Source organism: Danio rerio, chromosome 20 (assembly GCF_052040795.2).
Source record: "Danio rerio strain M-AB ecotype USA chromosome 20, GRCz13ab, whole genome shotgun sequence".
NCBI classification, from domain to species: Eukaryota; Metazoa; Chordata; class Actinopteri; order Cypriniformes; family Danionidae; genus Danio; species Danio rerio.
This window is the reverse complement of record NC_141040.1, coordinates 6,573,987-6,598,137: the sequence shown is the minus strand read 5'-3', so window position 1 is coordinate 6,598,137 and position 24,151 is coordinate 6,573,987. Positions and strand designations below refer to the sequence as shown.

The 24,151-nt window shown below is 38.4% G+C and overlaps 2 protein-coding genes and 1 long non-coding RNA gene across 7 annotated transcripts in view; 2 read left to right on the top strand and 1 right to left on the bottom strand.

The window, feature by feature from the left end:
* dsc2l (desmocollin 2 like) overlaps window positions 1–24,151 on the top strand; it is a 1,349,056-nt gene that overhangs the window by 872,090 nt on the left and 452,815 nt on the right. The window lies entirely within an intron of this gene.
* The window catches only part of trappc8 (trafficking protein particle complex subunit 8), a 187,491-nt gene that overhangs the window by 31,747 nt on the left and 131,593 nt on the right, over window positions 1–24,151 (top strand). For 4 of the 5 annotated variants that reach the window (XM_087297930.1, XM_087297929.1, XM_087297928.1 and 1 more), the window contains 8 exons: window positions 3,126–3,215; window positions 3,864–4,038; window positions 9,486–9,639; window positions 14,754–14,838; window positions 14,931–15,187; window positions 16,929–17,044; window positions 21,557–21,707; window positions 21,799–21,899. In XM_087297930.1, the coding sequence (XP_087154056.1) occupies window positions 3,126–3,215; window positions 3,864–4,038; window positions 9,486–9,639; window positions 14,754–14,838; window positions 14,931–15,187; window positions 16,929–17,044; window positions 21,557–21,707; window positions 21,799–21,899 (1,129 nt within the window). Of the gene's footprint in view, window positions 1–3,125; window positions 3,216–3,863; window positions 4,039–9,485; window positions 9,640–14,753; window positions 14,839–14,930; window positions 15,188–16,928; window positions 17,045–20,048; window positions 20,398–21,459; window positions 21,708–21,798; window positions 21,900–24,151 lie in introns of those variants that run through there. The other variant, XM_087297932.1, reaches the window with a different exon arrangement.
* On the bottom strand, window positions 16,949–20,667 carry LOC147832109 (uncharacterized). The gene is made up of 3 exons (XR_015518124.1): window positions 20,116–20,667; window positions 19,484–19,889; window positions 16,949–18,839 (listed from the first exon to the last, which is right to left on the bottom strand). It is a non-coding gene; the product is annotated as an uncharacterized LOC147832109 (long non-coding RNA).

Genomic DNA, 24,151 nt, shown 5'->3' with positions numbered 1-24,151 from the left:
TAAATGTCACTTTAAGCTGTATAGAAGTGTCTTGAAAAATATCTAGTAAAATATTATGTACTGTCATCATGGCAAAGATAAAATAAATCAGTTATTAGAAATGAGTTATTAAAACTATTATGTTTAGAAATGTTTTGAAAAAAATCTACTCTGTTAAACAGAAAACGGGGGGAAAATAAGGCTAATAATTCAGGAGGGCTAATAATTCTGACTTGAACTGTAGGTGCGGATGTTTATTTAAAGAGTTTGTTTTTAGCAGTAATTTAATGCTACAAAAAGGGGGCGTGTCATCATGATTGACAGTTGTGATTGACAGCTTCTCTAAGCAGACCGTCGGAGCTTCAGGAAGAGATTAAAGTGTTATCATTTGATTTCTGTGTTATTTTACCATGATTTAATGAGTTCAGCAGTAAACTACACTTTCTGATCTACAGGATCTAATGGAGCACTGTTTATTGGATGAAGTGAGGGCTTTATCAAGCTTTATTATTAGTTTGCTAATACACGCCTAGCCATGACAGGGAAAATGCAGGTTATCATTATCTAGCAGTGATTCTTTTTATGGGTCTAAAATAATAATTCGGAAGACAAAACTAATGTTTGCCGATCTCCACATTGATCTCCTGTAAGGTTATTTGAATTTGATTTAAAGGACGTCTTTGACATTTTGAGTTTCAGCATGTTGTCAAGTTAATCTACTGAATTTGCTGTTATAAAATATTAATGTTCTAGAAACTTGTGTAACAAATAGAGCTGTAAATGTCATGGATTATTTATATACATCATGTGTCGTTGGCTTTTTATTAGAAAACACCTAATAAACATTCATATGAAGGTAAATTCTTATTTGCCAGATATTGAAGCATGGGATAAACCAAATGAAAATGGAGGCAAACAATGATAAACAATATACAAGCGATGTTCAGCAGCTGATAGGCCTATAGCATGTAGACATCAGTTGCTGTATTAATACAGCTAACAAGTTTATTGTACAAATTAACAAGGATTATTTTATTTAGTGCAGGGACGGGATGTGTAAACATCCTGTTGATATTTAGAAATCTTGCTGTGTCTTTTAAATCTTTTAAACGCACAATTTTTTCCCGCATGGCAAATAGCTGTCCATGATGTGTATATTTTGGGTCCTGTTCATTGGTAAATAAGCATTAAAATCTTTCTAAAATGTATGTGCTGTTTTGCTGCTTTCACACCAGACTCGGCACGCGCGTCAAGCACGAGTGATTTACATGTTAAGTCAATGCAAACGTTTGACGCGCTTAACGAGCGTTTCGCGCGAATCTCTCGAATTCGAAAATCTGAACTTCAGCGTACATTCGCGCCGCGTTAACCAATCAGAAGCTTGCTCTTGTGGGGGCGTGATTGTGACATAGTACCTGTTGTCGGTGTTCCGAGGGAAATCCTCCAGCCTTCACCGACAGTTCATCAAACTCGGCTTGGCTCAGTCAGAAGCACCGCTGAAAGCCTCCGTCATCCAGGTTAAGTTTCTGGAGGAGTTTATGAGCTCACAGATCTGGATGCACCTCTGAAAGGATGTAAAGGACTCAGACACGACCCTAAACGTATCAACGCTGTTTATCAGTCTTCATAAAGCACATAAACACTGTTATTTTCTTCATAAAATCCATGTTAACCATTTAGCTATGAAGCTAGAGTCTTCGGGCAGACAGAAGCCCTGCCCATCACGCGAATCCGCATCTGTTCTGAAGTGAATTTGACACGCGAATAAAGCGGGGTTTGACGTGCGAATGAAGCGAGTAAACTCAAATGTTCGGCTGTTTACGCGTGAATAGCGCTATTTATCCGCGCGTTCCGCGTCTGGTGTGAACACAGCATTATTGTTCATATTTTACAAGTGATATTTCTACCCTGTAAAGATAATAAATACCAACAACCTGTTATAGGAGAAATATATTTGTGCTCATAGCTGAGTCTAACTTTGGCTAGAGTGTATGAAAGATTGTTTATTTCTGCAGTCCAACATGTATTGTTTTTATTAAATAATAAAAAACGGCTTACATCACACAGTTTTTAATTTGATTATATGTTGTTATGTGTCTTTAAATGTAAGTGCTTATATTTATAGTGCAGATACAGGCGGTCAAGTGAGAAGTTCGTGGGACGTGGTTCATTTGACGTACAAGTGTTTAGTTGGAAGCTGGATTCCGTGGCTCTGGCTCCAACTTGTATTCCCTTCTGCGCATGCACAGGCTCCAATTTCAGCAGTCTTTTGCGACAGTTTGTGCCCGTCATGAGGCATTTTGCCTTCAAAGCGTTCAATTGGAAAAGGCCCTGCTGCGTTGTCCATATTTTTTACAGTCATTGGCAGGAACTCAAGTATCAGAAATTGTTGAAAGATAGGCTCTTTCCTCATAATTATATTGCATATTTAAAGTCTACTCTTTTGCCAAAACAAAAAGCTGTAGGCAGTAATGTTAGTATAGTGATGCAAAGAAACTATCAGGATCTCTTTAAATTAGGAATCGTAACTTCAGGTTCTACTACTAATCAGATCTTCAACATCTTAATGGTTTTGAACATATATTGAATGAAGTAAATAAATGAATTAGAGAAGATTTCCATATCGGAGAGGGCCGAACCTCCAAACCACACCTACCAATTACGTCATCACTGCAGACAAATGGCAATACAATGGTGTTTACCAGATGGAGCGAACTTTTCTGGAGGGTTGGCTTTGGCAGACTGTCAAATGACGAAATGAACTCCAAATGAACTTTCTTTCAAGTTGGCGATATGGATTTGCTGCGTTAACCGTCAGGAAGCTGTTTGGTTTGACTTTTGTGTGAACTGTGCTTCATACATCAATAGACAAGGTACCACTTTGCCCACAAAATGTCACTGACATTTCGTTAATGTGACTGAGATTGGTTGTTTCTTTAAAAAAAAAACTGTTTTATTGTACAGGTCTGTAATTTCGCTGTCAAAATGCCTGAATATCAGAAAAGTACTTTGAGGTTTTTTTTATTGGTCTTTCCTTTCATAAAGTGCTTCTCTCCGCTTCTGCCTCGAGGGCTGGACATGCTGCCTGTAATAATCCTGTTTCTGAAACAAGACAATATTTCTTTGTGCTTGTGTTTATCTTACAGCAACAACGCCGTGGTTTGAGACGTACCGGGAGAACTTCCTGCAGTCCATGCCAGCGTCAGAGCACGAGTTTCTCAGCCACTACCTGGCTTGTATCCTTCAAAACACAGAAAGCATGATGTACACCTCTTGACTAATAACTCGTCTTTATCTTGTTTCAAGCTGGGGCTGCACAATATATCGTTTCAACGTCAATATTGCAATGTGTGCATCTGCAATAGTCACACTGCAAGATATGCAATGTTGAGTCTGAAATAGAATTGACCAGGAGCCACAGAACACATGGGATTTGTAGAGTTTGTATGTGTTTTTTAAGGCCTGTGACTGAGCATTTCAAGAGAGTTTAGAACATTTGAGCACAAAAAATTATTTATGGAGGTGTAATAATGATTTGTTTTTTATTATTTATGCAGAATTGATACGATTTACACGAAGCTCAATAAACATATTGAGCAAAAACAGCCAAAATATACGGCAAAAACAGCCAAAAACATAACGAAAGGTTGGTCAATTTGAACGGTACATAAAGGTTTAATTTAGTTTGTTTCTTAAATGCACATAAATACCATTTTAAATGAATATAAATATCATTTTAATCAGGACCGTCTGTTGTTGCAAGACTATATGTTTTGTAACAGCAAATTTTTCTTACTTTCTTAATCACTTTTTCATTCTCAGTTGTGAATTAGTCAAAATTCTCTCTAGTTCTATTTTATGAGATGTCCTGAACTGGGCTTCAGGTATGTTGGTGGTCTCGTCCAATGAGGCTGTGCCGACAGAGCAGTTTCTGAAGCTGTCCCAGGAACAGCACCGAATTCAGCACAGTGGAGATTACACACACCCCAAATGGTTCATTCCCAACACGCTCAAATATTACGTCCTACTGCATGACATCAGCGACGGAGACGAGCAGAGGTATGTGTGTTTCAAGTGTTCTCATGTGTAGGGATCTTCCATTATAAATATAGATTAAAGTTTTTGGCTTTTTTTTCCTGAAAATGCTGGAGTAATCCTCTGCTAATTCAGTTATTATTTCGGTAACACTTTATAATAACTACACACTATAAGTCATTTATTAAGCATTAGCAAATAGTGAATTCATTATCTGTTAAGCATTAACTCTACATTAATAAACGTTAGTAAACAGTTTATAACTGCAGCTACAAATTCTCTATTCTTGACTTATAACCATATTTATAATGTGCTTAATAATTGTATTTTCATACTTAGTAAATGATTAATTTTTCATTACTAAATTAAGTATCGCATTATTTACAAACCAGTTGTATTTAAGAGTAGTTGAGGGTTTTTAGGATCATTCAGAATGAGTTAGTAAATGATTAATAAACTATTGAAATTAACGCTTTTATATCTTATTATTCAGGCATATATTAATGGTTACTATGCATGTTACTCACTATAGCTATTAAAAGTAATTAATCTATCTAATGACTCTTCGGTCTTTTGAATATATCAGATCGCATATCACAGCATCAGTACACTGCTTCAGTCTATCACTTTCACACTTGTACTTAGTGATTTTTGTGAAAATCTTAGATACTGCTGGTTGTGCACCTTTTTTACCGACCAACATCCCATGGAAAAAGTGATGGACAGGTGGTAATTTGTGTGCTACTTTTATTTATTGATGATTTGTTTATGGGTAAAACAAAGACCATATCGGTCAGGTAGTTGAAAATATAGGTTACAAATTATTAATTCATTATGAATATATAAATATAAATAATTAATTCACCTCCACTTATGACGACAATGCCATCGTCCATCGCAATGTTTCACATTAGACATCGTACACTGCCAAATTAGTCGACATCGCCCAACCCTAGAATCCGATGCTCCGAAATTATAAATATTTTAAAATAGGCACTATCCTTATAAATAAACTGCATAGTTGCAATCTAAACAACTACATTCTTGACTAAAATAGCCTCAAAAGTACATTATGTTGTCCAACAGCAGCAATATTTGTCAAATTGTAGAGTGTCCTCTGCTTGTCGCTGTATGTGGGCGAAGTAAATACACAATGGTGAAGGGTTAAAAGGCTGGATGAGTACTGTTGTTTTCCCAATCTAATTGTGTTGCAAATTTTCTTGGTTAAGGCACACTAAATCCAAAATTTTCATTCATAATTTTCGCATGTTAAAAATAAATTTGACCACACGTTGTTAATCTTATTGACACACATCCTCTGAAACTGTCGACCGTCATAAAAAAAATCAGAAATCAGGTTCGATAATTTAAAAATTTATTTATTTTTTTACATCCAAAAGTGGGAGGAGGGTTATTTTGTAATGGAATAATCAGACGCAGTGTGCAAGGTTTGTTTAGGTGACAGATTTTCAACATATGAATACGGAAAAAAACAAACGCAAGCGAAAATTTCAAACTTCAGTGTGCAAAGACCTTTACAGTTAGTGAATATTCATAAAGATGTGAGGGATTTTTGACTGCATCAACCATTTAGTTGTTCTTGGACATGCCACGCATGATGCTAATCATTAAAATGAGTTATGCAGCATGATTAGCTACGGTTTGCTCAGTTTGGATAGTTTACTGATGTTTGCAGCTTTGTTTAATTCCCAAACGCAGATCGTCTCAACACATTTGGCTCATAGAATGCTGTGAAAGTTGGAGGAGCAGGAACACAAACATTAGCACATTTTGTACTTCTGTATTAGTGTTACCTAAGTGCGTTTAAATGCATTCACATTTAGATAATTGCACTTTTCTTCCTATAGGCGGTTTCTGAATTTTTCAAGTGCCCAGTTGAATTTCACTTCAATTATTCAAGCTAGAGGTGAAAAGAAACAAAATAAATAGCATTAATAGGTTTGTTTATGTGCATAATCATTGATCTCGCTGTATATAAGTGTGTGTTTATTTGAGATTCATTGTCATAATCGTAATTGAAACATTTATTAATTCAATTGCTGCAGGATTCTAGCTAGCCCGTGCTAAACTTTGCATTTCTGCTAATAATATTCTGTGAGCAAAATCCCACCACCGAGTCAGCCGTACATACTTTTTATTCCATATGCAGTTGAAAGCCTCTGATATTCCCACTGCTGCTTCTGATTCTGCAACTAAACGAACCGAGTTGATTAACACTGGAAACGTGTATCCAACCCTGCCTGAGGGATTCAAAGGAAAGTGATGTCAGGAGAAAACATTTCTGCGTTTCTGGTGTAATTGAACATATTTAATTAGAAATCAAAAGAATGACGAGTGGAATAAAAATGACACAAAGCTTGAAAGCAACACATGCTGCATTTACAATTCGTTTTTAATTATTATTAATATTAATTTCTGACATCAACTAAGTGACGGACATGTGTGCTTTCCTGTTCACTTCCTCCTTTGAGAATTGTAGGTTGGTTGCCAATCACAATATTTATGTGCAGCCTCAAGGTCTGATGAATAGAAGATAACCTGACTGTGGGGAAAAGCGTTATAGGCCACTTTATTAGATACACCAGTATATCTTCATGTTAACACAAATGTCTAATCAGCCAATCACATTGCGCCAAGTCTGTGCATTTAGGTGTGTAGACGTGGACAAGTTGTTTAATGATGCATTTTGTCAACGTGTGTTTGTTGCTTTATTACAAACGTGTGGCAAATTTCACAATATACACTTTAAATCACAGGTGTCAAATCCCGTTCCTGGAGGGCTGCAACTCTGCACAGTTTAGTTTCAACCCATATTAAACACACCGGATCAAACTTATTGAGCCCTTCATGCTTTTTTAAATCCTACAAGTGATCTTGCTATCACTAGAATTTGAGCTTGCGGAATCCTGTTGTACGGCGCTGTGAAAAGGTACCGAATTAAAGAGCCTCTATCATGCATAAAAAGGGTCATATTTTTGTTTTGGGGGTCTCCAACAACAGTCTGACATGCATGCAAGGTAAAAAAAACACTTTCATTTTTTAATAATATGCATTTATTTTTACTTAACTATACCAACGACTCCTATATGATTCGTTCAGCGATTCATTTGTTCCAAAACCCCTCCTTTGCGCAAAGCTAATCTGCGCTGACCAGTCTGATGACCCTGATGTCGGTCTGATGTCTGTTGTGATTGGTCGACTATATTCAGCCCAAGACAGAAAGACATGCCCAGCACGGCTTATCAACAAGTAGTCAGAGTGCACATTGTATGTGTGAGCCCAATTCAGGAGTGCATTAAAGCAATGCAGTTTAACACCAGCATATTGCTCTATTCTTAACCATAAGTAAAAACAGTGACACACATTCAGTACAGCGGCAAAAGGTAAACCATTTTAAAACTTGATGGCCGTGCAAGTGTAGGAACAGCTGACGGTGGCCCTAGCAACGATAAAGGCAGTGGATCGCGAGCTCACAAACACATTTAAATACATAAACAAAGCAGTATGCGTCGCGTTTTCAACGTGCCTTTAGATGTGATAGAGTTAACCAGAATCAGTACAAGCGGTTACAAGTGACAAAACACAATTAAATACATAATTTGCAAGCTAAAGAAAATATAAGGAGGCAACCATTTTAATCACACTTGTGACATGGAGAAGAAACTGATCCATGAACTGTGTACTGTAAAGTTCCTCTCAAGCTCTGACAAAGTCTTTTCTGATCCTTCCTACAAATAGCCGATGGATTCCCTATTGTAAGCATGTAGATTGTTGAAGCACTCATCAGAAAAATGATGGGAACCCAGCACAAGGCTGGGGCTATAATGCTAAGGTAATTTTTGCAAAAATAAACTTCAAACACAGACTCTTCGTAGCCTCATCTTTGGGAAAGTAACACTAGCTTTCCCTCACAATTCAGAGCACAGCGTCTTCAGGACATGATTCAACCGGGATCTGCTGGTGTCTTCCTCCTCTTTCTAATGTGTTTATGGGCGGGGCCGGGGGGTTTCAATTTTCCTGGGTTTGTGCTCACAACAAATAGGTGGAGCTTGAGTTTTTTATTAATGTCACGCAGACACGGCTAACAACTCTGTACATTGGCGATTCATTCGAACCCCTATTAGTCGAATCTTTTATTAATGAATAGTTTCAGATTTAAGCCTTAGCTGGATATTTCACTTCACTTCGAGCTGTGTTGAACACTGCATGGAAGGTCACTTTCAAAAACCTGTAATAGGGGCTCTTTAAACAAGACGATTAAAAAAAGCGAGCTATTGCTCCATATTTAAAATTAATGTTCGGAGAGGTCATGTTTTGATCTTCGATTAGTCTCACAGACATGTAATGCAGTTTTGCAGGTCAGATTTCACCAAGTTTGAACAGTGCAACGCACACTACGAAACTTGCCGCACAAGCTTGCGTTTCTGGTGTGCCGCTTTTGCGTGAGTATGAATCAAAGTCAATGGGGAGAAAAGAGCTACAAAGACTGCGGCGTATGTTGAAGCAACTAAACTGCAGAGCTGTGGCCCTTTGAAATATTCATTTGACACCTGTGCATTAAACTAACAAAATATAGCATTAAACAGGCTTCTGAGTGGCACTGAAAACATTTTTAATCCGTATATCCTGCATTTTGCCGTATATCCTGACACTTTGGTCATTCATGGCTGCTTGCTTCACAAAATGTTTTCTCTTTAGAGTCCATGCCTCTCTCGTTTTAAAATTAAAAGGCCATAGTATGAAGAGACATACTATGTTTAATATTCACCTTATTCTCCGCTGACGAGCGGGCGCTGCCTTTTGAATCTTTTTGTATCGCGACTTCCGGTCTCATTCACTTCCATTCATTTTTTGACGTTAAAAACTGCTCGTTACGCTGCTTGAAGTTGCAATTTGATGTTTTCTAATTATATTATTCTACTTGGTCTGTATAGTCAGGCAAACATTTGTTTGTAGAGCAAGTAGTTTGATCTTTTTCTGCCGTTTATTATTCCTAGTCATTTCTCCCATAGGCGACTGAATCGAAGTTCTAAGACAATCGCGAAAACAGGCGCACTTCCGCATTTTAGAATAAGGTCAATAGGCTTAGATAAAATTCAAGTAAAACAGTTTACATTAGGAAATGTGGTCAATCAAAATCTGCCTAATGCATGCATAAACAATTATAAACCCAAGTGAATCAACAAAGTCTGTGTTTTGTTCTGATTTTCTTTGGGATTTTACATACGTTGGATTAACATGTAATCAAGAAAACAATGGTTTTTGAGGCTCACGATGTGTTATTTCTGTGTACTCTCTGTTCAAGCGTGCCAAGGTATTTTCATTCTGTGGCATATGAAGTTCAAAATGATCCAAACCCAAAACTAGTAAGGTGTACCTAAAGAAGTGGCCGTTGTATATTTATGATGGATTAGATTAGCTGTTAATGTGTGTGTGTGTGTGTGTCTTAGGGCGGACTCTGTGTATGAGGATATGAAGCAGCGGTATGGCACTCAGGGCTGTTACCTGCTCAAGATAAACTCCCGCAGCGGCAGCACTGGTGCGGACGAGCAGATGCCGGACCCCTGGAGTCAGTACTTGCACAAGACCAGCATACACAACCCTGTGAGTGTTGTTGTCATTGTAAAGTCTGCTTATTCTGGACAAGACCCAGCAATTCAAAGAAAGTTGTGTTGTTTTTGACTGCCTGTTTACATGTTCCTTTAATTGTGACCAATAATCGATTTATATATTTACACTTGCATACCAACTGAAACATTGCTCATTCTTAAAGGTCCAGTGAAGTGCTTTGAATACGCAGTTTTATTCGATGTTTGTTGTAATCTCAACTGAAACACGATGAGAGGGTGGGACATAGAGTAGCTCCTCCCCTTTTTAACATACAACCAATAGTGTTTTGATGTACCACAGCGCTGCCAGTGAGAGTGGTTGAGCTCAAGCATCAAATGAAAAGCAAGAAGAGAGCGGGGCATGTCAGATACTAGAGAGCATTTGATTGGCTATGATGTGATGAGAAACTGTAGTGACGTGAATAAAACCATTAATCCATTTGGGCGGAGGTGACAAACTACAAGCTGTACATGTTTATATTCATTTGTATATCCTCTAAAGGCAAATTTTGTCACTGTTTTGGAGCACACTAGCTTGTTTACATCATAAAACGAATAATACTGATGGTAACTGTAATGAAGTTTTCGGCCCTTTGGCTGCCGGGAAAAAGGAGGCGGAGAAGTGACGCAGTTTTAAAATATTTATTTATAACATGAACGACAGCTCCACATGGAGACTGCTGTCTAAACCAAAACAAATGGAAAGCAAAAGTAAAACAATATGTCCGGGCCCGATCCTCTCTTGGCTTCCTCTGCCATCGTTCCTCCTCCTATAGTCCAGAGCTCCTTCCGTGGGATTCACCACAGGTGCATCCACTTACGTGGCGGCCTCATTCCATTGCCACAGCTCTCGGCCACGCCCCCTCGCCACAGTAACATCTTAAAAACTTTTTGATTTCATGGAACCTTTACATTTTTTGCACCACATTTCCAGTGTGCACAAGTCCAGGGTGAGAGGTGGGCACCTGGGTAGCTTGCTGGGGTCAGAGACCCCTAGGTGAAGGGCAAGGGGGCCCTCTGGGGCACAGACTGCAAGTCCAGGGAGAGAGGTGGACCGGTAGCTAAGGTGTATAAACGTGAATTATGCTTGATGCCAAGTCTGCGATTATATACAGAGTTTGCCGAACATCACTTTATAATTATTATATTATTTATTATTATTTTATTGAGGTTGATCTGAGGAAAATGGGCCATCATTGCAGCATGCATATATGCTTCAGTTATTGTGTCCTTGTTGGACTGGTGGGAGCATTATTATTACTATTATTTTAATATGATAAAGTCACTTTATTGAACTTGGTGAGTTAAAGGTGCTGTAGGTGATCTGCCATATTGCTAGCCCGAAAGCATAAATCTGAAACACCGTCCCTCCCCTGCCATCCAAAGCCACGCCTCCTGAAAACATGAATTAAAGATCCTTAAAGATGACAGCGCTCTCTCATGTGTTGAGCTAAAGCTTGGCTGACGGCTTGCAGGAATTACACTCATTTCTCAGCCATACTTGCATGCTATTTCAGAGCGAAATATTCAGAGTAGCGGTAAACAAATATAGAGAGCGCATCACAGGCTGTCATTGTTCAGATATGACCCAATGTGAATATAAAACCCTCTTCAGCTCAGTAAAGCAGGCTAGGCTGAATAGCGCTATTTACTGATGTTCTGCTGTTAAACTAAATAAAATCTACATTATCGATGCTGTAAGAGGCCCCTGGGAAATAGTCACATCAATCTTTCACCGAGAGATTTCAGTGGCTGACAACACTTCAGTGCATATAACCCATTCATAACAACCCAATCTACATCAGCTGTGCGTGACAAAAATAGTTTTAAACAAAGCATTGCCTGTCAAAAAGAATTGCTTCAGCCATGGTGTCGTCCGTCCTCCAGCATGCAAAAGTAACTCCATTATTGATTCAGCATTTTAAAAAAGTTTCGATTTAGCATGTTCTTATCGCTCTTGCTCTCACTTTCTGTTTCCCTCATTAGCGCGCAGTATGTGTATTGGTGTGTGAACCTATACTGGTCTCACGGTTCGGTTACGATTATCATGCCTTCGGTTCGGTTCAATTCGATATCACGGTGCATTGACGATGCTTTCTATATACAGTGTTATATTTTAGGGGGGAGGCTATAACAAGCTGTCTGTATAAACACAGACACACAGCGCCACACTGTCTGTCATTCAAACACATACACAAACATAGACAGCACCAAACAAAAAAACAAACAAACACACACATACACACACACACACCCACACACAATTAAGCCGTCGCGACAGAGAGAGCTTGCGCTGAGCGGAGCAGAAAAACGAAAAAAAAAAAGAAGCACTTTTCCGACGGTCAAACTTGCCAAACTTCACTTTACTATTATTATATTATTTATTATTATTTTATTGAGGTTGATCTGAGGAAAATGGGCCATCATTGCAGCATGCATATATGCTTCAGTTATTGTGTCCTTGTTGGACTGGTGGGAGCATTATTATTACTATTATTTTAATATGATAAAGTCACTTTATTGAACTTGGTGAGTTAAAGGTGCTGTAGTTCGGTTACGATTATCATGCCTTCGATTCGGTTCAATTCGATATCTCGGTGCATCACGGTGCATTGACGATGCTTTCTATATACAGTGTTATATTTTAGGGGTGAGGCTATAACAAGCTGTCTGTATAAACACAGACACACAGCACCACACTGTCTCTCATTCAAACACATACACAAACATAGACAGCACCAAACAAAAAAACAACAAACACACACATACACACACACACACCCACACACAATTAAGCCGTCGCAACAGGGAGAGCTCGCGCTGAGCGGAGCAGAAAAACGAAAAAAAAAAAGCACTTTTCCGACGGTCCCCTTATGAGAGCTCCTCTCAGCGCGAGCTCTCCCGGCTAAACACATATTGCGAGGGCTTAAACGGAGCAGTGCTCGTAATGTTGAGCGAACAAAAAAGAGAGACAGCTGTGAAACATAACCAGCTTTGTCTTTTTGTAGGAAACACACTTTAGATCTTTTTAGGGTAAGAGGTTTTTGAGTTATTGCCGTCTATAACTGAATGTGTGTCAGGAAAATCGTAAACAAAACCAACTGAGCCGCGCTCATTTCTGGCGCCCCCCTGGATGTACAGCGCCCTTAGCATATGCCTATGGTGCCTATGCCACGGGCCGGCCCTGAGTGTTGTAAATACTCGCGCTCACCTCCCTCGCGACAGAGCGCATAGGAGATAAATGACGTCAGTACATAATAACCGGTTATGATTATTACTGAACCGATACCTTATTGTCCGCGTCTGCATAGCGGTGTACAATTAATTTTGACACCCCTAACGTGTATACACAAACGGCAGAGCTGCGTACAAACACTGCTCAGTAGCTCAAATCTGCATTTGCTGACAGACAGTTTGGGCTACTTATCAGAATTATGGGAGATGTCGGCCTGACAATATTGAATTGGATGAGCATTTTTTTTAGTCTTATGACTTACCCAGAATATAAAAATACATACAAATACATTTAGATCATTTACTTTAATCAGTACTATTGGAATGTGAAGAGACTTTTAACCAGCACAACAAAAATGTTTCTGAAGACAATCCCCTACTGCACTTTTAAAGAGTCACGAAACACCAAAATACATTTTTTGAGCTGTTGACAGTCGTATGTGTCCCACACTGCTAAAAACACTATTAGGACACCTATATTTGACTAAAAAGTGTAAATTGGTTGTTTTTGCGTTATTTCAAGCAAATTCGTACTTCCGGTTTGAAACGAATTTTTGAAGCTGCGTCACGGCCATGACATAATAGCGTGTATTCCAGCGTGCAGACTGGGCGTCTGTGTCAGAGTGTGTCTTATTACGTCTTACAGTGTGATGCATTAATGCATGAGTAAGGCTTGGTTCAAACCAATCAGCGCGCTCTATTGTGCAACTTCATTAATATTCATTACTGTCACAGTGTTTAGACGACAGAGACGCCACGTTGTGTTGGCAAAACAAGCGTGAAGTGTTGCTTTTATAGTTTGCTGCAGTTAAGTTTTGTTTTCATTTTCTCTCTGTGAGAACGCAGCTGGAGTCACGTGTGGATTAACAGTGTACGCGACGCTCGACAACAATAACTTGCGTGTCTAAGGAGGATTATTGTTTACCTGAGAGCTGTTCTCATCTGCAAACGCTGAGATCCGGATTCGCTTGTAGTCTTCTCTTAATAAAGACGCGGCTCTAGTTGCTGGTGATTGTCCTGTCTCTACAGATTTGGTAAGTGAGCGACCAGTGCTCTTTGTTTATTCGTATCGAACTAAGTTAACTATTGCACCGAGTGTAAACATGTTAGCACCACAAACAAACTTTAACCTCGTGTAGGATTTTCGGCGCATTTTGTTACCGGAATAAAACACGCGGCTTTCTGACTCTACCTGCTGTGTGCATCTAAGTTTCCGGGAAATGCGGAGGGTTTTTTTCTCTCATTCGCCGTGCAATATCAAACATTGCATGAAAAATACACGCTTAGAGCAGTTCCTCGAATCAAATATCTCGTTTGTCGTGAGGGGCATGAATGAATTCCCTAATTGAAAGAGCCAAACTGCAGTTAAAGTCCACCATTTAATAATTTGGCAAATAATTTGACTACAGATGTCCATGTAAACACAGTCACTTTCTCCCGTGTGTGTGTGTGTGTGTGTGTGTGTGTGTGTGTGTGTGTGTGTGTGTGTGTGTGTGTGTGTGTGTGTGTGTGTGTGTGTGTGTGTGTGTGTGTGTGTGCGCGCATGTGTGTGTATGTGCGCGTGTCTGTGTGTTTTGACTCTGAAACTCGCACATGCCCAAATAGACACTCCCACACCATCCCACTTTAGTTCCTCCGACACTCCCCCCTAAACAGAGCTGGACACGCCCACTTTTCTGACTTTTTCCAAAGTAGAGGTGTGAAAACACACTGCTGAAACAAGGGGGTGTCATGGCCCTTTAAGCAGAGATCAAGGTTGCAATCATTAAAACGATGTTTTCTCTTTTCAAATCTGAATTACCAGTGGAATTGTTATGATGGATTTCAGGAAAAACTGATTTTTCAACATTTTTCAACTCCGGCGCTGTTTCATAGGAGCTGTATGAAGAATCTGCAGTGAATAATGCAACTGAAAACAACATCAGCGCAGAGGAAGACGGTCTAGATCCTGCAGTTAGAGGTAAGTCCAGTTCCACATTATCAGGGGTTTTGTTTTAAAGCTCATATTGATGAGGAGAAACATCTGATCAACATCATTCCTCATGTTTGCAGACGGTGTTTCAGACACTCATCCTCTTCAGCTTGACTCACCGTCCGACGCTCTCATCGACGAGAGTCAGGCTGTAAACAGTGCAAATATGACGAAAGCTCTGAAGCAAGCCAGTGTGAGCTCTAACAGCAGCCCGACTCCCAGAGGAACATGCCTGACCCTTAATGATCACGACCACATCCGGCAGTTCATCCAAGAGTTCACCTTCAGGGGATTACTGCCGCACATCGAGAAGAACATTCGCCAGCTCAACGACCAGGTACACAATCGGCACTCTACAGGGGATTCATCCTAGGTGTCTGCATATATTGACTTTCTCTTTTTAGACAGTCATGTATGTTTAGAGTTGTATTTTGGGTTTGTGCGATTATGTGAGATATGTGAATTTGTGAAATATGTCTCTTCTCATTGGCAAAGATGCTTTTACAGTATTTGATAAACAGGGCAGTAAATTAGAAATTTTCAAGTTGTCACAGGATTCTTCATAAATCATTCTCAATATTTTGATTTGCTGCTTCAGTTTTTATTAATTAGGCACATAAACTGAAAGGTTTATGTTAATTAATATTGTGTAGGGAATGTTATCAATGTAATGTCTGTGATAATGTCTTGAACAGCATATGGAAATTGAATGAATGAATTGAATAGGTTTTTAAACGCACATGCACAAACACACAGTAAACATGGATTAAAGAAAACAAAAAAGTTTTCTGATTTAACTGAACTTTTTTCAGGCCACATTTTTATAATCAGCACTTTATTTTATGTTTTAAATAGCTGAGACCAATAGAGTTTTCACTTGAGAATAAAATGATGTCGTTAAAATGTACTAAATCTGTCTGTTTACATGAGTCACATTGGCAGAAATCTGGTATACAGTTATTAGACCCCCTGTTTATTTTTTTCCTCCAATTTCTGTTTAACAGAGAGCAGATTTTTTCAATACATTTCCAAACATGACAGATTTAATAACTCATTATTATTATTATTATTATTATTATTATTATTATTACTAATACTACTACTACTACTACTACTACTACTACTACTACTACTACTACTACTACTAATAATAATAATAATAATAATAATAATAATAATAAAATGTAAATCAAATAAATTAATCAATAGGTAAATTAAGAAAAGAAATAAAAGAGTGGGTGAAAATTTAAAAATTTAATATTCTAAAAATCACAGATCTGGTCTAACAATAGGGTTAAGTACAGTTAGTCCGCTAATTAAGGAAACTGGAATGCTTTTTAGTTTTACTGCTATTAAAGGTATTTTTAACATGAAGTGACCTTGGGTTGATTTGCAAATGTAATTTTACTTTATCATTTTAAACTAAAATTTTTTATTTATTTATTTTTTTTTTTACAAAGTCAATTGCAAAGATCAAAGTCCCATAATGCAATTTGAAATATTGTTTATATAGTATATAGTGTGTGTGTGTGTGTATATATATATACATAGTATAGGTTGCAATAATTAAAGCAGTCTTTCAATTTTCATTACAACAATGTTACCAATAGAATTTAAAGAAGAGACGTTTTAAACCACTTTAATATTGCCAGTTTGTATGTTTTAAAAGCTGCCTTTAAACAAGTTTATTAACTTTTTTATTACTTTTTTAAAAAATATTTCTCGAAAAATATTTGGTATTTTTGCCTTAGTAGAGTCGAAAACTTGCATAAACTTGTATATTGTGTGTAGTTTTATTTTTTACCTCACTGAGAAAGTTCATAATTGATTACAGTAGTCTATGCTCTTGTTTACTTCATTCAGCTTTTGTTCTGTTTTAGGCACATCTTACCTCTATTCACACATTATTATCAAACTTAAAAAAACTTACCTTATTGGCTTCAAAAGGTACAATCCATTAATATTTATTTCCTGCATTTTTCACAGTAACACATATAGTTTTTTCCATTTTTATATTCATTTCCAGAATCATCTTTTGATCTTTTTGGGCTTTTGTTTTCTTCAATCTGTCTTTCTAGCTTGTCTCCAGAAAAGGACTGAGCCGATCTCTCTTCTCCGCCACTAAGAAGCTGTTTGGTGGTGGGAAGGTTCCAGAGAAGAGCATCGCTGAGCTGAAGAACACTGCAGGCCTGCTGTAAGTCACTTTGAGGACACAATAAGGATGAGCGATCTCTTATCATTTTTGATAAACCAGTTCAAATTCTCGACACTATATGGATTACTCCTCATTCAGTAGTAACGATAAAAACCAGCAATCTAGAATCTGCCTCTAGATCTAGAAGTGCTTTGTAGGGATCTGTGATATTGACTTAACTATATGATCATATTGCTGGTATTTATTGAAGTTATTATGTGATTTACTGAGAGACAAAACAAGTTCTGTATCTTTTGAGAGTAGTATTATGCTGTGTTCACACCAGACGCGGAACGCGTGGATAAATCGCGCTATTCTCGCGTAAATAGTCGCATAAACATTTGAGGTTACTCGCTTCATTCGCACGTCAAACCCCGCTTCATTCGCGCGTCAAACCCCGCTTCGCGTGCCAAATTCACTTCACAACAGACGCGGATTCGCGTGATGGGCAGGGCTTCTGTCTGCCCCGTGACTCTAGCTTCATAGCTAAAGGGCTAACATGGATTTTATGAAGTAAATAACAGTGTTTATGTGCTTTATGAAGGATGATAAACAGCGTCAATACGTTTATAGCTGTGTTTGAGTCCACTAGATCCTTTCAGAGGTGCATTCAGCTCTTTAAGCTCATAGACTCCTCCAGAAACTGAACCTGGCTGATGGAGGTTTTCAGCGGTGGTTCTGACTGAGCCCAGCCCAGTTTGATGAACTTCTTGTCGGTGTCTGCTGGGGGATTTCCCCTGAGACACCGACAACAGGCGATACGTCACAATCACGCCCCCACAAGAGCAAGCTTCTGATTGGTTAACGTGGCGCGAATATCCGATGAAGTTCAGATTTTTGAACGCGAGTGGTTCGCGTGAAACGCGCATTAAGCGCGTCAAACGCCCAAAACGGTCAATTCGCACCATGCGCACCGCGCAATTCTCGTCATTCGCGCCGCGCCATTCGCGCATATCGAGCCACAGGATGTCTATTCGCGCGTTTGCATTGACTTTACATGTAAATCACTCGTGCTTGACGCGTGTGCCACGTCTGGTGTGAACGCAGGATTAACCCTTGTGTGCTTTTGGGGATGTTTTCATTCACTCTGGGGTGATTTTGAGGCTTACTTTGGCCACAACATACTGGGTATATCAGCAATAGGAGGGATTTTTGGTGTCAACTCTTATTTTGACACATATTTTGGGAAAAAGCTTTTGAAAATTGTCAGAAATCCAACAATACACTCAAATTTACCATCCTTTCGTTATTTTTGTGGCTTTTTTTTCCCATATTGACTTCCAATATAACATAATTATTTGATTGCAAAGCCATGACACCATATAATCATGCATTCTATATTGTTTTTTCCTGTTAGAAAGAGTTAAAATATTTAATTTTACTCTAACATAGAGGTTTATATAATACATTTTATTACTTGTGTACTCCCTACACTCTGTTTTGGTTTAAAAAAAATCTAATTAAAATAGGAAAGATATTGTTATTTTGTTTTTGTCTCTCGTTGATGCATATACAGTAGGTACAGAACGTATTCAGACCCCCTTAAAATGTTCACTCTTTGCTATATTGAAAAACTGGAATATCACATGGTCCTAAGTATTCAGAACCTCAGTATTTAGTAGAAGCAGCCTTTTTAATCTAATACACCCATGAGTCTTTTTGGGAAAGATGTAACAAGTTTTTCACACCTGGATTTGGGGATCTTCTGGCATTCCTTTATGCAGATCCTCTTCAGTTCTGTCAGGTTGGATGGTGAACGTGGATGGACAGCCATTTTTAGGTCTCTTCAGAAATGCTCAATTGGATTTAGTCAGTGCTTTGGCTGGGACATTCAAGAACAGTTACGGAGTTGTTGTAAAGCCACTGTTATTTTAGCTGTGTGCTTGGGGTCATTGTCCTGTTGGAAGGTAAACCTTCTGCTCAGTCTGAGGTCCTGTACACCCCAGAGAAGTTTTTTCATTCAGGATATCCCTGTACTTGGCAGCATTGCAGATTTTGGAGTGTCTATTTAGGCTAAGTGTAAATAGCACACCTCGTTGGAATAAGCTAGTCGAGTGTTTCCCGCCCATCACGGTTCGATTGACAAAGACATCTAAACTAAAGAGTTCAATTAACTGCAGCGTGAGTGACGCAGCTCGTAAAGCGCGTGGCAACATGTTTTGATGCGATCGATCATAAACCCGGTTCGAATCCAGCATCTGATGAGCACGTTTTCTTTTGCCCACACTACATATCAGATTTTGCCTACTCTTCATCACGAGGGAGACAGTAGATATGGAATAAAATCAATGCCAAAAGTATTGAAATAAAAATCTTATCGAATAGCACAAACTGAAAATAATAATACATTGAATTAACAACTGCTTGCATTTTCATGACTTGGATTTACAGGGTTTGAAATTTTAGGTCCTGAAATTGAACACGGCTGTTTATTTAAGCTGTGAGTATCTCAACTAAAAATATTTCAAACACGTTTTCATTTTTAAATATTCAATAAATCTTATTCACTGGCGAGGCAGTGGCGCAGTAGGTAGTGCTGTCGCCTCACAGCAAGAAGGTCGCTGGGTCACTGGTTCGAACCTCAGCTGAGTTGGCGTTTCTGTGTGGAGTTTGCATGTTCTCCCTGCCTTCGCATGAGTTTCCTCCGGGTGCTCCGGTTTCTCCCACAGTCCAAAGACATGCTGCAGGTGAATTGGGTAGGCTAAATTGTCCGTAGTGTATGAGTGTGTGTGTGAATGTGTGTGTGGATGTTTCCCAGAGATCGGTAAATGAATGAATTCTTATTCAATTTCCAGATTTCATATATAGACAATTTCCAATTTACTGTTTTTCAGTTCAAAAATCACTGATTTATAATTCAGTGGATCAAATTCAGCTGTTTGACATGGACAATATTAAATGCTACTTTTGTGCTGTTATTAGTTTTTTCCACACTTATTTACTGGTTTAAACATCTTAAATTGGTTTAACTGCTAGTGAAAAAGCAGCTAGAGATTGTCAATCTGCAGTCTATTGCTTTTCCAGCAGTTCCCGGATGTAATGTCAAATTTTAAGAGCCGAATTTGATCCACTGAATTTTTTGAAAGCGAATGTTTGAACTGAATAAAAATTACGCTTCGTATTTTTTACCGGTGCAGCAGAATATATTTTATTTTATTTTTTTTTTATAAATCTGCAAAAATGTCAACAATTCTGTTTTTCTGTCAGTATGGGGCGCTGTTTGTACATTTTGGAAAACAAAAGAACTTAAAAAAGATTTTAGCAAATGGCTGCAATATAAAAAATAGGGAAATTTTCAAGTGGGTCTAAATACTTTCCGTACCCTCTGTAAATTAAATTTTAACTGATATAGTGTCACAACTAGGGTTGTAACGGTATGAATTTTTTACGGTATGATAATCGTCTAAAACAATACCACGGTTTGACGGTTTCGCGGTATACGGTATGTTACAAATGTTACAAAATAATAGAACAGTGAAGCAAATTTGACTTTTTCCAAATAATATATTTTTAGTTACTATAAACAACACCACTTACAATGAACAAATAAAAAAATAAGAAAATAATAAATAATGTGTCAAAGTCCAAATAAAGTCCAAATAAACATGGTGCAAATCCTCAGTAAAAAATAGATATAAATATTTACTATACTATAAATAGTTACATAACGAAACTAGATTCAATGTGGAACATCCTTAGGTTTTATGTGCCATCATGGATATGGTTGTCTGTGGATATGGATTTGGATGTGGTTGTCTGCAATGAAGACAAACAGCTGCACCTTCATTTGCGTCTTTTGAAAACAGCAAGGGCAGCAGTTCGTCTTTGCTGTGTCACTGTTTTGTCATGTTTCTGTGCTGCTGTGCATGCAAAAGTACTTAGTATGAGAATTATTTCATGCAAAACTTTTTTTTTTGCGTTTTATTTAGCCACGCATAAATGTATGCCTATCTCTCATTCCGTGTTGTTCAAAAAGCTCATTGTTGGTCCACAAACAAAAGCGAAACCTATGCTTATTGGTTGTGATATAGCGAGTTTGAACCAATCTGGGCATGGAGGAGGGACAATGCATCAATATATCATATCTGGTTTGTCCGGAGACACAGTGACGAGCGTTTCTTTGTCAAATCAGTGTTGTCAAATGTTGATGACGTAAACGCACTGATTCCGGAGCCTCTGAAAGTCCGCGAATGTTATGTGATACAGCATTTTTTATGCCAATCTTTGAATTGTATGAATCGGATCAGCGGATCAAAAGTTGTTAAACATTTAAGAGCAATACTTATTTTTAGCCGCAGGCAGCTGTCTCTGTGTTTAAGGGTTAAAACCGTTGATATGCAATTGTTCATGGTATGATAATCGTGCACGTTCAAATCGTGGTAGACCGTCATACCGGTATATTGTTACAACCCTAGTCACAACAAATATTGTTGTTCATAAGTCTGTGTTGCTGATCTATAATACACAGTGTTTTTGTGGTTTATGATCTGATCCTGAGCTGTGTGCTCTTAGATATCCCTCTGAGGCGCCGGAGCTTCAGATCAGGAAGATGGCTGACCTCTGCTTCCTGGTCCAGCATTATGAACTGGCCTACAACTGCTATCACACTGCCAAGAAGGATTTTCTGTCAGACCAGGCAATGTTGTATGCGGCTGGAGCGCTGGTGAGGGACACTAGCAGTGTTTCTGTGGTTGAAGAGAGCGCTGAAGTCTCCTCAGGCTGACTGTCAGGTATGTGCTTGTGTGTATTTACAGGAGATGGCGGCTGTTGCTGCTTTTCTACAGAGCGGAGCGCCGAGACCGTACCCCGCTCACTACATGGACACCGCCATTCAGACCTACAGAGACGTCTGCAAGTGAGAACAGACATTCACTCTGAAAATCCAGCAGTTTTATATACATTATTTTTATTTATTTGTGTTTTATTTTTTTACCATATTACAATTTCTAACATTTTGTTTTTGAATGTTTTGAATGTAAATGTTATTAAAAAATAAATCAGTTTAATTTAGAACTTTTAATGTTAAGGTTTTTAATTTATTTGCTTGTGGCTCACCAATTTAACTTGAGTATCATGCTGAATTATTATTTAGCGGTTCAAGTACGAAGTGCTAAATCCCTATTTTTTAAGCATTATTATTATTATTATTATTATTATTATTGTTGTTGTTATTTTTATTATTATTGTTATTATTATTATTATTATTATTATTTCTGCCATAATTGCTATTGCCCAGACCAAACTGTAAGGCGTAGAGGCTTCAAACTTTGTCAGGTGGTACAGTAGTAATTCTCACCGCTACTCAGGCCCCGTTTACACTAATATGTTTTAGTTTTAAAACGCAGAAGTTTTGCTACAGTTACGGTTCGAGCCTCAAAAACGGAGCGTTTTGAAAAGGCTGGAGAGGTTGTTTTCTTCTAAAACACTGCTGCTTCGTCTCAGTGTGGATGGGGGGAAAACGGAGACATCTGAAAACGGAGACAGGGCTGCAGACATTCGCCTCTCTGATTGGGGCTTTTTCCTCAATATTAAGTAGCCTACACACACAGTTCTGAGCCAAAACACGTTACCTGAGAACAAGTAATAGATTCAAAAGACCAAAGTCGGGGAATATGTCGCTAGATATAGACAACAAGATGAATTAAATGTCACGTTTACCAAATATAGTGAGATTAGATCCAGCGGTAGATGCCTGATGATCAGTTCGACGTGCACAGCGTGTGTGTGTGGTCATGTGATGTGCGTTTCCAGCGGTCTAATGTAGTAATGTAGATGCACAGTTGTTCAGAAACGCTGGGTGAAATGCTATTGTTGGACGCGGATCTTTTTCACTCTAAAACGCCGTTTTAAAACAAAAACTTGTTAGTGTAAACGGGGCCTCCGATCGATCCAAGACTAAAGTCCAAATCAGCTCATAGGTGGCGTTACAATGCTAAAAAAAATTGTGTTTTGGCCGACATTCTTACACCGTTTGTCATAGACCCAAAACCTTTACATTTTTGATGTAATTAAATTCATATATTAATGAATTAAAATAGACTGTACCTCAGTTTATATCTTGTTTTGTTGCTGTTTTTATTTTTAATTAAAGGGCTATTTCACCCCAAGATTCTAAACCAGGGATGTCAAACTCAATTCCTGGAGGGCCACAGCCCTCCATAGTTTAGTTCCAACCCTGTTCCAACACACTTACTGGTAGGTTTTAAACAAGCCTGAAGGACTCAATTAGTTAAATCAGGTGTGTTTAATTAGGGTTGGAACTAAACCGTGCAGAACTGCGCCCCTCCGGAACTGAGTTTGACATCCCTGTTCTAAACCTTAATGAAATTGAACACAAAACAAACTATTCTGAAGAATACTGAAATGTTGGCTGTTGTTTTCACACAATCTTCAAGATATCTTCCAGTGCTTAACAGAAGAAAGAAAGAAACTAAAACAGAAGTGGAGGATGAGTAAAGCCCCGCTCACGCTGTGAGATTTTAGCCATGATTTTGTCATCTAAGACAAATTTGTGAAATCCTAAAAGATTCCTGAAATCCTATGCTAAAAACTATGATCTTTTAACGTTGGTTTGACATGTTCACTGACAGCCAGTTAAAGCCTGTTGCGATTAGATTTTTTCTCCAATGAAGTTCTGGCAGTGATTTCAGACACTTTCCTGCAGTGTGACATCAGCTGCGATAAGCACCAATCTAAGAACCAATAGGAGCTTCGAATTTGATGACCCAATCCATGCACCAATATAAATGGCTGCAGAGAAATGTCAAAACTGTTTTTTTCTTTCTGGTTTTATTATTGAGATGCACTACTGTGTGCTGTGAGGAATCATTTCAGAACGCAAGATGGTGAAAGTGTCACGGGTGGATGACGTCAAACTCCGGAGGCATTTTCTTGCGTGTTTGGTGCATCTTCATTGTCGTTCAGGGGTGCGTTTCCCAAACAACGCTGTAACTCATGGCTGAACTATCATAGTATGATGCATTGTTTGGAAAAAGAACGATGTAGTGACGAGTGTTTCACAAAACCATAGTTTCTCTGTCGCACATCAGACCAATTTAGTTTTAACCTAAAACGCTCATAACAATGCTCTAAACAGGGCGGTGGAAT